Here is a 14823-nt window from a genome sequence, read left to right on the forward strand (position 1 = left end):
GAAGAAAAGGCGGGGGAGTCCCCGGGCGGGGTTTTCCCCCGTTCCGAGGATCGGATAACGAAGAGGGGGGTTCGAGCAAAAAAACCCCCCGGGGGGCCCCGAAGGGGGGAGGGAGGGGAAAATGAGGAACGGCGACGCCCGGTTTGGCAGGAGCTTTTGGGGACCAATAAGGTCCTTTGGCCCTTACCCGGTTTCTAAAACCCCGGCCGATTCGGTTCGGTGTTTTATCGTCGGCGGTTCGGGCACGCGTCGTGGCGCCCCCAGGCCACCACCCTGGCGTTGCGACGGCGCCGCGGCAATCCCAAATCGGGGGGTTTTGTTTTGGGGTGATTTTTTATTTATTTTCGCTTTCCTTAAAACCCCTTTTATAAATAGGGGCGTCACATGCTCTGAAAAAGGGTTGACTCCCTCTCTATCCATTTAAAAAAGAATATTCTGATGAAGAATCTTATATGTCATTTTCTCCTCTCATTCATTCACTCGGCCAAGGCCGTTTCCTTTTTGCATTGTTGTTAATGATATGATATATTGTTCATAGCATCTACTTCTTTAGCTACTTTATTGGTGAGCCTTCAAACCTCTACTTTCTTTGTCTTATCAATCTCACGAGCTAAGCACATATCCTATACCCGCTTATAAATTCAATTGATTATCCGATTTCGAGGTAAACAATAATAAAGATAATCCCAATTTGTAACACCTTGATAGATAAGTCCTCCTGTTGTATGAACTTGTATCTTTCCTTTTTTTTTTTTTTTGATCGAAACACTATTTATTTTTGTCATCAACCATTGTAGTGGGATGAATAGGATATCTTCATTCTTAGCTAAAAAGTTTCGTGTTCGAGTCCTAGGTATTGAAAAATCCTGATAGTGAAGGCTTCCTCCTCACATGGAAGCATATTAGTCCAAATCCCAATACGAGTACTAACCACTAGATTGAAAAAAAGAAAAAAAAAACTTGTGACGCTGCCATTCAACATTTTGGTGATGGCGGACTTTAGTTCCTTGAAATGTATTCGTTTTTGCATCTCTGGTTTTGTCGAAATCCCGTTTTATTCTTTATCATCAAGGATGGGATGGATAAAAAAATTCACTTAATTGTAGGCCATTAACAAGGTTGCCAATAATAAGAAAGAAAATCCCAGCCAGTGAATAGCTTCCTTAAAATAGGCCTTATAAACTGGTTTCGAATGGTAGGAAATCAAATGCAGATACCGAACATCAATAAAAAAGAAAATGTGACCCTATCCTTCAAAATAAGACCGTTTGGTGATGACGGATTTTTGTTCCTTGAAATGTACCTCTTCGCTACCTACTTTGAACGACATTGATGCTGATAACGATATAAGGTCATGAATTTTTTTTAATAGACTTGTGGTCCCAATAGGTATTGGATATTCAGTCACGACACGTTTCGTTTAATGATCCCTTATAGGTCAAATATGATTCATGGACCTTATGGTCAATATCATTTAACCTACACTCTAGTATCTAATGGTATGCTATTTGAAATTTCGGTATGTAATTTCGATTTTCAGTTTCTAAAAATATTATACCATTATCATACTAAATTAATTCAGTATTTTAAAGTTCGATTTCGATATTTACGGTATGATAAATCGGTACTATGGTTTATCCGACTTCGACTTACATATACTCATATCGTGAAGAATTATGACTTTCGCTACTTAAGAACGTCTCAATTATTATTACGCACTAAACACCTTACACATGTAAAAATATTCAAAAGAAAGTACAAGCAATCCCCTCCTAAATCAATTACATAAAAAGACATTTAAATCAAGATAGAGTAGTCAAAGTTTCAACGTTTAAATAATTAATTTTCTAATAATACTAGTTTATATATTTGTTAGTATTATAATACTAAGATATATATATATATATATATATATATGCTTCAGTATGGTATTCGGTATTTCGGTATTTTTTATGAATATCGAATACCAAACTTTTTAAAAATGCATACCAATACCGTACCAAATACCATAATACCGAAACCACGATATAAAAAAATTCGATTTCGACATGAAAATCGGTATCTCCCATATCATACTCACCCCTAATAGTATCTATTAATGTGTTACAAAATAATTGACACACCTTTCATAATTGACTAATGCATGTTGAGAACAGAAGGAACGAATCTCTCTTTACCTAACCCAATTTCGAAAGAATCTAGTTGATTGAGTTTAAGGGGTTAGTGTCCCATTCAAAATGTCGTTTGTTTCCCTCTTGTTTGGTATGATGATATAAAGTTTCCAATATTAGTAATATTAAATAAAATGAATCAATATAATTTGAAGCTCTAAAAAAAATGCAGCAAAATGAAACTTTAAATATCAAGAGAAAAAGATTTAAGGCAAATCAGAGGTATCAAGTTAATTTTTATACACTGCTATTGCTTAAATCTTTTAATTATTTAGAAAATTATAATTCATATTAATTAAAGGTCATTTTTGACATTTTAAAAATATATGAAATAATTCAACTCATTTTTAGCCATTAATTTAATATCATGGGGGTTTATTGTTCAATTTAAAATGTGAAGGGAGTGTTGTTTCCCAAACGGCAAACCCAATATGTTAAGGGATAAGTGGGCTTTACTCTTTTTTAATTCAAAAAAGACGCCTCCAAAATTAAAGAGTTCCGCACAAAAGAAAAGGAAGGAGGGAGCCAAAAAGCAAGTTCTACTAGTTATATTGTCATAGCAAGTTGGTTTAGTATTAAGATCACTAGGTTCAAAATGTGTTTATTTCGCAAATATTGAGCAATGTACTCTATGTAGGAATCTCCTCTTAATCTTCCTCTTGTTTTTTCTTTTTTTTCTATTTTTTCTATTTTTAAATTCTTTCTTTTGTTTATTTATTTGGTGAGTTGGGTAGGTTGCTTTAGAGAAAATAGCAGATGAATTTAAGCAAGTCAAAGATTAAAGGCTTTTGAGTTAGTGGAATTGCAACTTCCCCCCTTTGACTCCTTGAGCACTCAAAGAAAATAAGTCTTACCTTTTCAACACAAAAAAGGACATTGCTCCCTATAGAATCACATGATTTCTCCCCTCCTTTTCAATATTGCAGACTCAATTTGTGCATGCTTCGACTAATTTCACAAGATATATGGTACCTCCCACCAACACAAATACGATGTACCGAATAACTCTCCCAATCAAAATTTGGGTAAATAGAGAAAAATATCCTACTCCGTTGGATTAGAAACACATGTTTCTTAAAGGCTTCACATTGTCTTTTCCTTCCCAGATAATTAATGTAGTATGTAAGTTAGTCAAACTGAAATTTTTTCAACCAAGAACTACCAACCTTTGTAGGAAGGCAAGTTAAAAACATCATATCATATATCATAAGGTAGACTAACTTGCTACCTTTTTGTGTGTTCATATACATGGTTGAGACTTAACTGACTGTACACAGATTTCTAACTAATAATTCACAACCTTGAAACCTTTCTAATGGGAAACTTTAAATCTTTTTTCTTTCTTAGCCTTTTCAAATTTGTTTTTTTTTCTTTTTTTGATATTTCTTCAATCTACAACTTCTTTGACTGCTGATAATCCTTCACAATAAGAAACACTAGCTGCAACACGCGCATGTGTATTCTTTTCCCAGTCATCCGTCCTATCTGCAGCAAGTTTTATGCAGCAGGACGCTGTAATAACAGTAGAGTAAACGTGGAACGACGTATATCTAGCACTTTCACGGGGTGTCGATGATAGGAGGTTGATGTGACAGTATCACGGGCCCGGATTCTTCATCAGACGAGGAGATAGGTAAAATAGCCTGAGATGAAAGGATGAAAAGGTTAATTAACTCGGGCACGGTCTTTGGGAGAGAAGATGACAAAATTGATCCCTTATGTTTGAGGGTAGGTTCCCTTAAGTATGCAATGAACAGTTTTTTTCCACTACTTCTGTCAAATCTAACGAACATAAATTGTTAAATATTTGATGGAGACTAAAAGTATTAACTTTTGGCAAACTACCAAAACTGTTCAGTGCATATTTAAGGGACTATTTTGGACCTACCCTCAAACATAAGGGACTATTTTTGTCATTTTCTCGTCTTCGGAGAGGAACATAAGTAAAATAAATGCTAGCTCACTCACCTGCCGGCGTTGGCGTCTGTGGCAAGAGGTAACTGCTTTCATTATGATGTAGATAGGCAAAACAATGCCGGTAATCCTCAGCAGTAGTAGCTGTGTGCAAAAGGTCTTATGTAAGAATACAATCCGCGAGTATACAAGAATGGGAATTCCCATTTTTCTCTAGTTTAGTACCTTACCATGACCAAAGGGAACGAATAGTCCTCTGCTTGATTGACTATGATGGGAAGAGTGTGCCGTAAAACAAGTAGCAACATAAACTGTTACGAAAGAACAAAAAGACAGAATCAAATTGCTGCACTTAAATTTAGAAATTGTCTAAACGGGATCTCCCCATTTGCGGAGTACAAAGACATTGTTTCAAATTCCAATTGTAAGAGTGATACTATAGTTGTTTCAAATTCCAATTGTAAGAGTGATACTATAGCCAAACAAGAGGTGGCGACGGATCACATTTGCAATTTTACTCTTTGCAAGAAGTTTGGCCAGGCACAAAAGATAGTGATTGAAGAATTTTTACAAGTCATAACTAAACGCACTAGCATGTGTGTTTTTGTGTGGGGGGTGTGTGTGACACAGAGAGAGAGAGAGAAATTACAATCATTGCGACTGAACGACAACACATCATGCTTCTTGATGTAGAGACTGCATAGTCATCATCATAGTCGTCAGAGTTGATGAAATCACGATCAGTTGAAACGACTGCTATCAGACGAGGATTATTCAAGTCTCTTCTGACAATTCCCCAATTCCCCCTGATTAAAGCACACCATATACATGGATAGAGATGAGCAATATGGAATACGGAACAGAATATTCAATAATAGCAACAGGAAAACAACGAATGATACCTGAAATTCATTGGGATGCCTCCAAGTCGAAAAATAGGTGGAGGCGCCGTATAACCAGGCCTAAAAGGCTGTAATCAACACAAATCCAACATAAGGATACTAATGAAAAACATCAACTGAAGAATAAAGCAGATGCTGAAGTACACAAATGGGCCAAAATTGCAATAGACCCAACAGGAAGGATGAAGAAAAGTTTGCTTTGGTTCGAATGCAAGTCTAGCCTGTAAGTTACATAAAGCAAACTCAGAAAAGTTTCTCACCTGGTGGCATATCTCACAAATGGTATCACCCTTCTCATTACACCATCTTTGCACGCATCTCCGATGTGCATACTGAAAGGAAACCAGAGACAACTATGAAGCAATTGCAGAACACAATATGAATAGAAGACGAAAGGAAAATGTTGAAATGTTAGAACAAGAGGGGAATAAGATAAAGGATTTGGGACAAGACAAAAATAGGTCGGAAAGTCTCAAGTTCAAAATTAAAATGATAGAAGACAAATATTATATGAGCATCACAGGAGAATCAGACATTAACGGAGCACTTTGAAAAAGTACTTAAGTGAAACCCCCTGAGCAAAGGTCTTTATCACCTTGCCCCAACTTTTTCTTCCATTCAAAAGTGCATTCAGGCAAGATAGGTGGTCAAATTTTAAAAAGTCTAGCAAAAGATGGGAACTCTCGGAGCTGGGAAAAACTACAGAAAAACATAGGACAATTAGGATTTACTCAGGAGATAATTGAATCAGCAGATAGGAGAAGTTTTACCCAACCGAAACCAAAACCATAGCAACATCACCAATCATCTCATTTTGATTTTACGAGTACCTATACAGGTTTCCTTGACATTGAAAGCTAATCCGGACAAAGGTGGCGCTCAGAATCTTGAGCTTTTTATGATGTAAAAACGTTCTAGAGCTTGTCCAGTAAGTTGCAGTAATAAATTTTCACCAGAAACAATCACAAAATTGAACCTGAACTTGCGAGAGTTTTAGGTTTACAGCATAACAAACAGATAGTCATTGGAAGGAACAAAATGTTACAGGGACACACTTCTAAAATATACATGTAACAACTCATATTGTGATTTTAAGCATAAAATAAACTTCTAACAACATAAACTAACTCCAATAACTGAAAAATTAGAACACGGATAGATAGGCAATAGCACACAACAACAACTATGTCTAGATCCCAAGCAAGCTCGAGTCAACTATATGAATCCACACTGACGACAACGCCCCATTTAAGCTCATATTTATCCAAGATAGATACTCCCCTTTGTCCCAATTTATGTGAAGGTGTTACCATTGGGGAGTCAAACTTTGTTTTCATAGACTACAATGTTTTTCAAGGATTTGAAAAATATTTTGGATCATTAGCTTTATTGACTTGTAGCACTTTTCATATAGTTTTCAAATATGTAAATGCTATTTTAAGATATTTGAAGAATCTATACTAGAAGTCATAGTCAAAATTAAGTGTTTTCATCCTCGTACCCCAAACCCCTTCACATAAATTGGGACAGAGGGAGTAACATATTCTATACAAAGATAACGGAGGTAATAGCAATAAGGCTAAACAAACCTTCAAGCTACCACAACAAGAGCAAGGAGTTTCCATATTTGAATCCATATCTTCATCTTGACATATCCTGCATTCAACCATCTTCCTAGGACTCAACATAGGATCAGAATCCTGTGAAGAGCAATCGACTACCGAGTTATTCCTCGTCGATGATGCCAGCTGTTTCTGATTTCTGCTTTCAATTGCAGCCTCCAAAGTTGATTCAGTTAGCAACCGATCAACCAAAAATACAAAGTGATCTCCCATACTTTTGTAACAGAAAAAGTGATGCCTTAAACAATCAGCTTTCCACCAGAATTGCCTGAAATCAGCATACAAGTTGCCTTAGACCATAAAAGTTGTTTCAATCACAATTGTCAAAAAACCAACCAATCATACAAAAAGTAAGAGTAATAAAGTCATAGGAATACCAAATTTTTATTAAGGAATGAAAAGGAGTTGATAACATTTCCAATAACAAAACTATACCTAAAAAGAAGCACAAGCTTTGAAATAAAGGACAAGACAACTTTAATTCAAAAAAGTATGAAAATTTTGAATCAAGGACAAAAAAAGGGCTTGCAGCAAGAAACTTCCTAAGAAAACAAAAACACCCAACAAATCCAAGAAAATTACAAAAACCAAAACCAAGAATATTAAAACCAAGATAAAAAACAGAAAGTACCATGCAAATAACAACAAAAGGGTATCAAAAAAGATTGAAACTGGACAACCCCAAATGGACAAAAAGTGATCTTTTTGAATAAATTTCAAGCTATTAACACACAAACATCAAATATAGTAGAAATGAACAATAAAATAAAATACCAAGATGGCAAAAAGTGATCTTTTGAATAAATTTCAAGCTATTAACACACAAACATCAAATACAAAGTAGAGATGAGCAAAAAAAAAAAAATACCAAGCTGGCAAAAAGTGATCTTTTAAATAAATTTCAAGCTATTAACACACAAACATCAAATACAAAGTAGAGATGAGCAAAAATGAAATACCAAGATGGCAAAAAGTGATCTTTTTGAATAAATTTCAAGTTATTAACACACAAACATCAAATACAAAGCAGAGATGAGCAAAAAAAAAAAATACCAAGATGGCAAAAAGTGATCTTTTTGAATAAATCTCAAGCTATTAACACACAAACATCAAATACAAAGTAGAGATGACCATGGCAAAAAGTGATCTTTTTAATAAATTTCAACCTATTAAAAGTAGAAATAAAGAAAGGATATGAGAAAAGAAAAAAAATACCAAGATGCCAAAAAGTGATCTTTAAAATGAATACAAAGGTATAACAGAACAAACATGAACAAAAAATTGAGAATTTAATGGAATATACTGAGGCCAAAATTAGAGACTTACAAGAAAGGTATCGGATATCTACAAGCTAAGAAAGGTCTCTTTTTTATTTTTAAAAAGATTTCAACTCTTTTGGAATGAAGCAAGAGATTGAGTGTCTGTTTAAGCACTCAAATTTTTCAAAGAATCAAGCAGAGAAAATACAAAATGATAAATGAGGTTAACACACTACAAAAGGATATTTATAGTGTACAGATCAAGAATTTGAAAAAAAAAAAAATATATATATATATATATATAGAGAGAGAGAGAGAGAGAGAATTTGAAAAAAAGAAAGACAAAGAGTAAAATAATAAACAATATCTTTTCAGGTTTCGAGCCATTCAAAACGTGTCTCTCCCCGTTTGTTTCTCTTTCATGCTAATCACCATTTTTTAATACTCTATTTTCAAATTTGAAACACCTCTTATACAAGAACTTTCCTACAGATAGGGGAACCCATAAATAAAAAAAAAAAAAAAAAAAATTTATGTGATTAGGGTGTAACTTAATTGGTTATATTAGTGTGTAACTTAATTGATTATAGTAGGTTTTTACTTTATTTTCAAGTTATAATATAACCGGAGCTAGATCCAAAATTTAAAGTTTATAGATTTTTACATAAGTCTATTATTATGAAAATAACTAAATTTGCAATTAAATATTCATAGTTATATAGTGATATGTAATAATTATTGGGTTTACGTGAACCCATAGCTAACAGGATGGAGGCCCCCATTGCGAATTCGGCCAAACTCAATTTGTTTTGCTTAAATAGTGCATACAATCAAGAAATTTATTAAATATGTACATGTATTACATTTAGAATTCATTTTTAGCATTTGAAGACGTTATTTTAAAATCTAGGACCTATAAAGTTGAAATCCATCCGTCTCTGGACTAACCGATTGTCGTCTAGATCAGCTCTGAATATCGTGATTGATTTTAAAATTACCTACTATTATTATAGGTCAATTTTACTTAATTGTGTAAGAAGTATATACATTATCAATGTATTAAACTTTAACTCATCAAAATATATATAAAAATAGCAACAACAAAAACAAAAAATCTGATGCTTTTTTTCTTATTTTTATTTCTTTGTGGGTAGGGAGGGAGTCGGTTTATAGCCTAATCAATGAAAGATAAGTTCATTAAATAATGAAGTTGAAATAAGCTCCATTTTTTCCGTTTCAAAACCTATGATTAATGTAACTCGTCCCCTAATAATAGTTCATTGATGTAATGATCATGTTACTTGTACCTTGATGTGTTAAATTATATCAAAAGTTTCTTTTCCAAAATATATAAATTTCAAAGACTGTTTTGCAAATTAAATAAGGATTTTGAAATATATAATTTTGTAATGAGTATTATAAAATCGATAAACAAACATTCAAAAACTTTTTGAAGATTCGGAATGAAATCACATGATGATGCATGTCATTTTCATTTCCTTTTTTGGTTGAGAACTTGCAATAATGCATGCAAATTTTATTTTCCAAATTTATTAGTCAAGGTTTGGACTCACATACTAATTCCAAATAATGAAATATTTATCTTTTTCAAATTAATGTTTGTTTTACAATTTATTAAGTATCTTAACTTTAACTTAAAATAGAGTAAAAACTATTTTGTGGGGTAATGAAGTTGAATAATCTCCATATTTTCAGTTTCAACATCTATGATTAATGCAACTCATCCCATAATAATAGTTTCGTGAACGTAATGATTACACACAGCTTGTACTTTGATTGATTTAACCGCATATGCATTAAGCCACTTTATTATGAGTCGAATGAAAATCACATGATGATGCAATGTCCTTTTCATCTCTCGTTTGGTTGAGATAATGCATGGATGCGATTTTTATTTCCATGTTGAGTACATTCTTCTAACATAACGTTAAACATGCCAACTGCATTGAGTTAATGTTTCGTGTTCGGATTTTGGGTATGAAAAAATTTCATTAGGGAAATGCTTCTTTTTAAATGGGCTTCATGGACACATTTGCGCAAATTAGATCGGCGCCAATAGTGCAAATTTAACATCAATTAAAAAATATTTTAAAAAAATTAAGCAATGCCAGAGGAGACAAAATTTCACTGAAGATTCAATAATTAAAGATGAATAATATTCGAAGAAACCAAAAAAAATCAAAATATACTATATATACATAAAAATAATTTTACCTAATTATTTGGATAAAAGGAGTTTTTATGTACCGGCCTTATGGTTTATGCGGTACATTAGGTCCACACTTGTATAAGTGGAATATGATGCAAATACAGATAATTCACTATTTGGGTTATTATATTTTAAAAACTGAAAATGATTTGATCAGATATATTCCAAAAAGCTTTATAAGAGCATTACTAGTTATCCACTTGAAGGAGAAATATCTTCAGAAGAAGTTTATTATTTTAAGATGAAGTAGAATCCAAATATCACAATCCTGACACGTAAGCAAAGCCGATTGTCTTGACTAAGATTTGTAGATTATTAGGTTTTTTTTATAATAAAATTGAATGAACAACAATTTTACAATTACGATTTTGCAAATACTAGCTTATTAGATTGTTCACCTCGATGTTGTAAGAGCTAGGGGTGTTCATGGTTCGGTTTGGGTCGGTTATTGGTTAAAACCATAACCAAACCAATTTAGTCAGTTTTTAAATGTCTAAAACCATAACCAAACCAAGTAAAATAATAACCACGGTTTGGTTATTGTCGGTTTGGTTCGGTTTGGTTCGCTTTTTCAATTTTGACTAGTAATAATTCAAATATTCTCTCTCTACATTCTTCAAATTTCTTGAAGCTTTTTTTCCTCACTACCACAAGCGGCTAACTTTCTTGATATTGAGGAAAAGACATAATGCTTTGCAATGTAAAATGAAAAGAGATAGTAGGGTTTTTACTTTTTACCCTTACCTTATCTTACGACTTATTAGAGTTGGGTTTTGATTGTTGATTGGACGTATTATTCTTTTAAGACACGGGCCTTAAAAATAAGTAGACCAAAATTAAATTAATAATTAAAAGGTATAAAATATCTTTAATTATTTATGAAAAGTTAATATTATACATATAAATAATTATAAATTTTATGTATATAATTATCGGTTTGGTTCGGTTATTTATTCGATTATTTTTACTATAACCATAACCAAACCAAATATTATCGGTTTTTCAAATTTAAAACCAAACCAAACCAAACCAAACCAAATGTCGGTTTTTTTATTCGGTTTGGTTAAATTTTCGGTTTGGTTTTGGTTTTAACCAAAACTGTGAACAGCCCTAGTAAGAGCTACTTATAATTACTTAGATGTACTTTGTCTCTAAGTAAAGAATATTCAACTAAAGCTATATACACTATCAAAAAATAGAAATTAGCTAGAAATTCATTAATGATCTATCGCTAAATGTAGCTAAGGAAATTCTTTGATAATTTGTCGATAATTCATTATTAAATAGAATTACCAACGTATTTTTACTTTTTAATGACAATAGTTATCCGTCGCTAATCCTTACCTTTTTTTTTTTGGTAGTGTTATGTCGAAGCCTTCATATAGCATCTTCATAGTTGACAACGCAGATTAATTATGAATACGTTGAAACTCTTCCATTGCAAGTCTAATTAATTAAACAAAGTGCATTATCCTCTTTGGATAATAAGCTTTTATAGTTATATATTAAGCCAAAATAATCTAATAAAATTTTGATTACTTTTTTAGCAAGTGATCATGAACAGTACTGTATACTACCTACAAGAGTTTAATCTAGTTTATATTATCTTAAATTAATTTTGCATATTACTTCTTCGAAGAAGATTATCTAATTTGTTACTTATTGCAGTCAACCATTGATGATGGTCAAATGCAAAACTTGTCTCTGTTTGATTTTTTGTTTTTTGTTTTTTAAATCCTATAACCTACAGGGCCATTTAGTTTACCTTACAAATAAACATAATTTCAACATAAAATTCTACATAAGTGACAGGAGTATCATATTAATTTGGTTGGTAATACAAGAAAAAATAATTCTTGTGCACATAACTTAATACAATGTCTGATTAGCTTTATTAAATTCCGCTTTGTTAATATTCACATAAGTTATACAAGAATCTATGTTTTATTACCGGATAGAATTTGAAGGGGAAGAAAAAAAAAAGCAATTAGAATAATCAATATCTACTTTCTTATTCACTACGTAAATAAATTGTAACATCCTAATAATTAGTCCGTCAACGTCCAAACGATCACAATGTTGAGGTGGCTCAAAAATCGGATGCTGAATTTTTCATTTTTCAGAATTGGGGGCTTTGACTAATAGGTGTTCCTTCTTCCAGAAATACAGAAATTAAACACATACGTGTATCAATTTGGTTAGTTGGCTAACTTTTGGGTGTTATTTGTAATTATCCAATCTCTCAAAATTTGAATATTATACTCCATGTATTAATGATTTGAGAAAGAAACTTAAAAATGAATTAACTTTAAAGTCATAGCTCTTTCATTGGTTTGGTTGGTAACCTTCCCAAACCAATAAGGAACGCCTTCCATTTATATCTCATGCATGAAGTCAACTTCATCATGCTTCCCTCATATTTTGTTTTTGTAGATAATTATTCTTCCCTTTCTCTGTGCTGGAGACAGATTTATGATTTGAAATTTACTGATTCTAGCTACAACAATCTTAGGTTAATATATAACACTATTAAACAAAACTCAAAATTCGAACGTATATTTCGGTTGTAAATTCGGGATTTCCGACTTAAAAACGTTTTCGACAAGCGTAATGAGGAATTCTGATAAAAATCGATTTTCGATAGAGATTGGACAAGTTACGAAGGATTCAGTTGGAAAAGTTTGTCAGAATCTCGAGTTTTTTATTATTGTAATAATAATTAATTAAGCTCATAGTCAAATATCTACTAAATTTCTTAATACACATATAATATTTGAGCAAACATTACTGAGTTTATGTGAACTCATAGGTTATATTGTAGACCCACCCTTAGTACAAATTGTCTGAGCAAAAAGAAAGTGTCAATTCATTTTATGGATTAATGTTGGCTGGAATAATTTTTAAATATATATAAATAAGTATTAATGGTGAAATTAGCATCAAACAATAAGGTATAGCGAAGGCAATATCTAGATTTGGTCCTTCAAGTTAATTAATGTAAAAATGGTAGGTTTAATCACTTTCAAAGCCTCTGAACTTTTTAAAGTCTTTAAATTGACCGATTATTTCAACCCTGTTGATTCAACGATATTCCTCAAGTTTTCTTGTACATACTCATTCTTTTTCTCTTTTCTTGGATAAATTTTGGAGCAAAAGCAGAAGTGTGGAAAGGCATATATGCTACACCAACTTATCTAGAATTCAAAACAAAAAGAGAAATTTGAAATTAAAAATAATTGCCGGGGTATGGAAGAATATCTCAGCTTTAAATAAATTAAATTAGGTATGGTTGACCGACTAGTTTATGACATTTATGTATGCATGTAGTTGCATGCAAGAATCTTAGGAGTCATAATCCTAACAATAAAGATAATGTTATAGGTATCCTTTCATTCTAATACTTTTCAATATATTATTATTGTTATTGTTATTATTATCATTGTTATTATCATAAGTTAATATTTCCATAATAAATATAGACAGCAGAGGCGGAGTCAGGATTTGAAGCTTGTGGGTTCGGAGTTCTAATTCTTTAAAGTTATTGGGTTCTAAATTAATAATTTATACATATTTAATAAAAAATTTAATACAAATATATGATTTGAACCAAAGTTCTTTGAGTTCGGTTCGCCTTGCGCTGAAAGGCTAGCTCCGCCCCTGATAGACAGTGTTATAGCCTATAGGCACTGTGGATCATAATCCATTCAAAAATTATTATTTATATTACAGATAAAAAGTTACTTATCAAAAATACACCAGATCATCTAATTCGACGTATTTTTAATTCTTACTACTATATTCTTTGGTTTTCTAGGGCCTTAAAGTTTCCACGTGGAAAGCTGGAAATGGACCTTGAGTGCACGGTCCAAATTTAATTAGAGACTTAAGCACACATCAACAAAGTTTCGTAAGCAGATAACAAAGCACTCTGCTGTGATGAGTAGCCGATTTTTCTTACATTAACTAGATGACGAAGCCCGTGCTAGCACGGGCCGAACAAAAAACTGAATACATTTTTGGTGAATTTTTATTATAGAAAGATAATTATAATTTAATTAATTCAAAATATCAGTATATTATTTTACTTAGTTTGCTTCTCTCTTGTATTGAAAGTTTGGTTCTCCGGCGGAAAGATTTGAAGTATCTTCTATTACTGTTTTTTTTTCGTTCACTTTAAATTCTTATTTTTCTCCTAATTTTTCTTTTGTAAATTTTCTCTAAGCGTAACTTTACCATCTTATCAACTTATTATCATGATTTGAATGTCTTAAAAAAATTATTGTAACCGTTTCTTCTCTTTTATTTTATTAAGGAATTTATCTATTACTACAAATTAAGAAAATTATCCTAATAGAATTGATGTATCCGTCGTTGTAGAAAAGTCCATGCCAATAACAATTACATTAATTTGCGCAAGAAATCACATTGTATTATTTGATCCCAAATATTGAAAAATGCTACTTCCTTCTGTCTCAATTTATATGAAGGTGTTTGAGCACTGACATTTTAAGAAAGAAACTAAAACTTTGAAAACTTGTGGTCTAAAATGAGCTATATATATTTGTGTGGCTGTAAATAATTTTATTAAGGGTAAAATGAGTATTTTAAAGTTAAATTGTTACTAAATATAGAAATATGTCTTTTTTTAGGATTGACAAAAAAGAGAGGAGTGTGATATAAATAGGTATAGAGGGAGTACTTATCATTTTGATATTTCATATTACT

General features: G+C 32.0%; 1 protein-coding gene across 3 annotated transcripts; it reads right to left on the minus strand.

Annotated features, from left to right (window-relative positions):
• Nucleotides 1–3356: 3356 nt before the first annotated feature.
• On the minus strand, nt 3357–8090 carry LOC132067569 (uncharacterized). 3 transcript variants are annotated; one of them, XR_009417173.1, is made up of 8 exons: nt 7825–7923; nt 6577–6877; nt 5248–5319; nt 4988–5055; nt 4735–4891; nt 4311–4396; nt 4140–4229; nt 3357–3814 (listed from the first exon to the last, which is right to left on the minus strand). XR_009417173.1 is itself a non-coding variant. In XM_059460839.1 (8 exons), exons 2-8 carry the CDS (start codon nt 6820–6822, stop codon nt 3731–3733), a joined length of 798 nt encoding a protein of 265 aa, XP_059316822.1. In that variant the 5' UTR covers nt 6823–6877; nt 7936–8090; the 3' UTR covers nt 3357–3730. The 3 variants fall into 3 exon arrangements, 2 of the variants coding, with proteins under 2 accessions (XP_059316822.1, XP_059316821.1); XM_059460839.1 differs by lacking the exon at nt 7825–7923 and adding an exon at nt 7936–8090 and having other exon boundaries at nt 4316–4396; XM_059460838.1 differs by having other exon boundaries at nt 4316–4396.
• Nucleotides 8091–14823: the final 6733 nt, after the last annotated feature.

Source organism: Lycium ferocissimum, chromosome 8 (genome assembly GCF_029784015.1).
Source record: "Lycium ferocissimum isolate CSIRO_LF1 chromosome 8, AGI_CSIRO_Lferr_CH_V1, whole genome shotgun sequence".
Lineage (NCBI taxonomy): Eukaryota > Viridiplantae > Streptophyta > Magnoliopsida > Solanales > Solanaceae > Lycium > Lycium ferocissimum.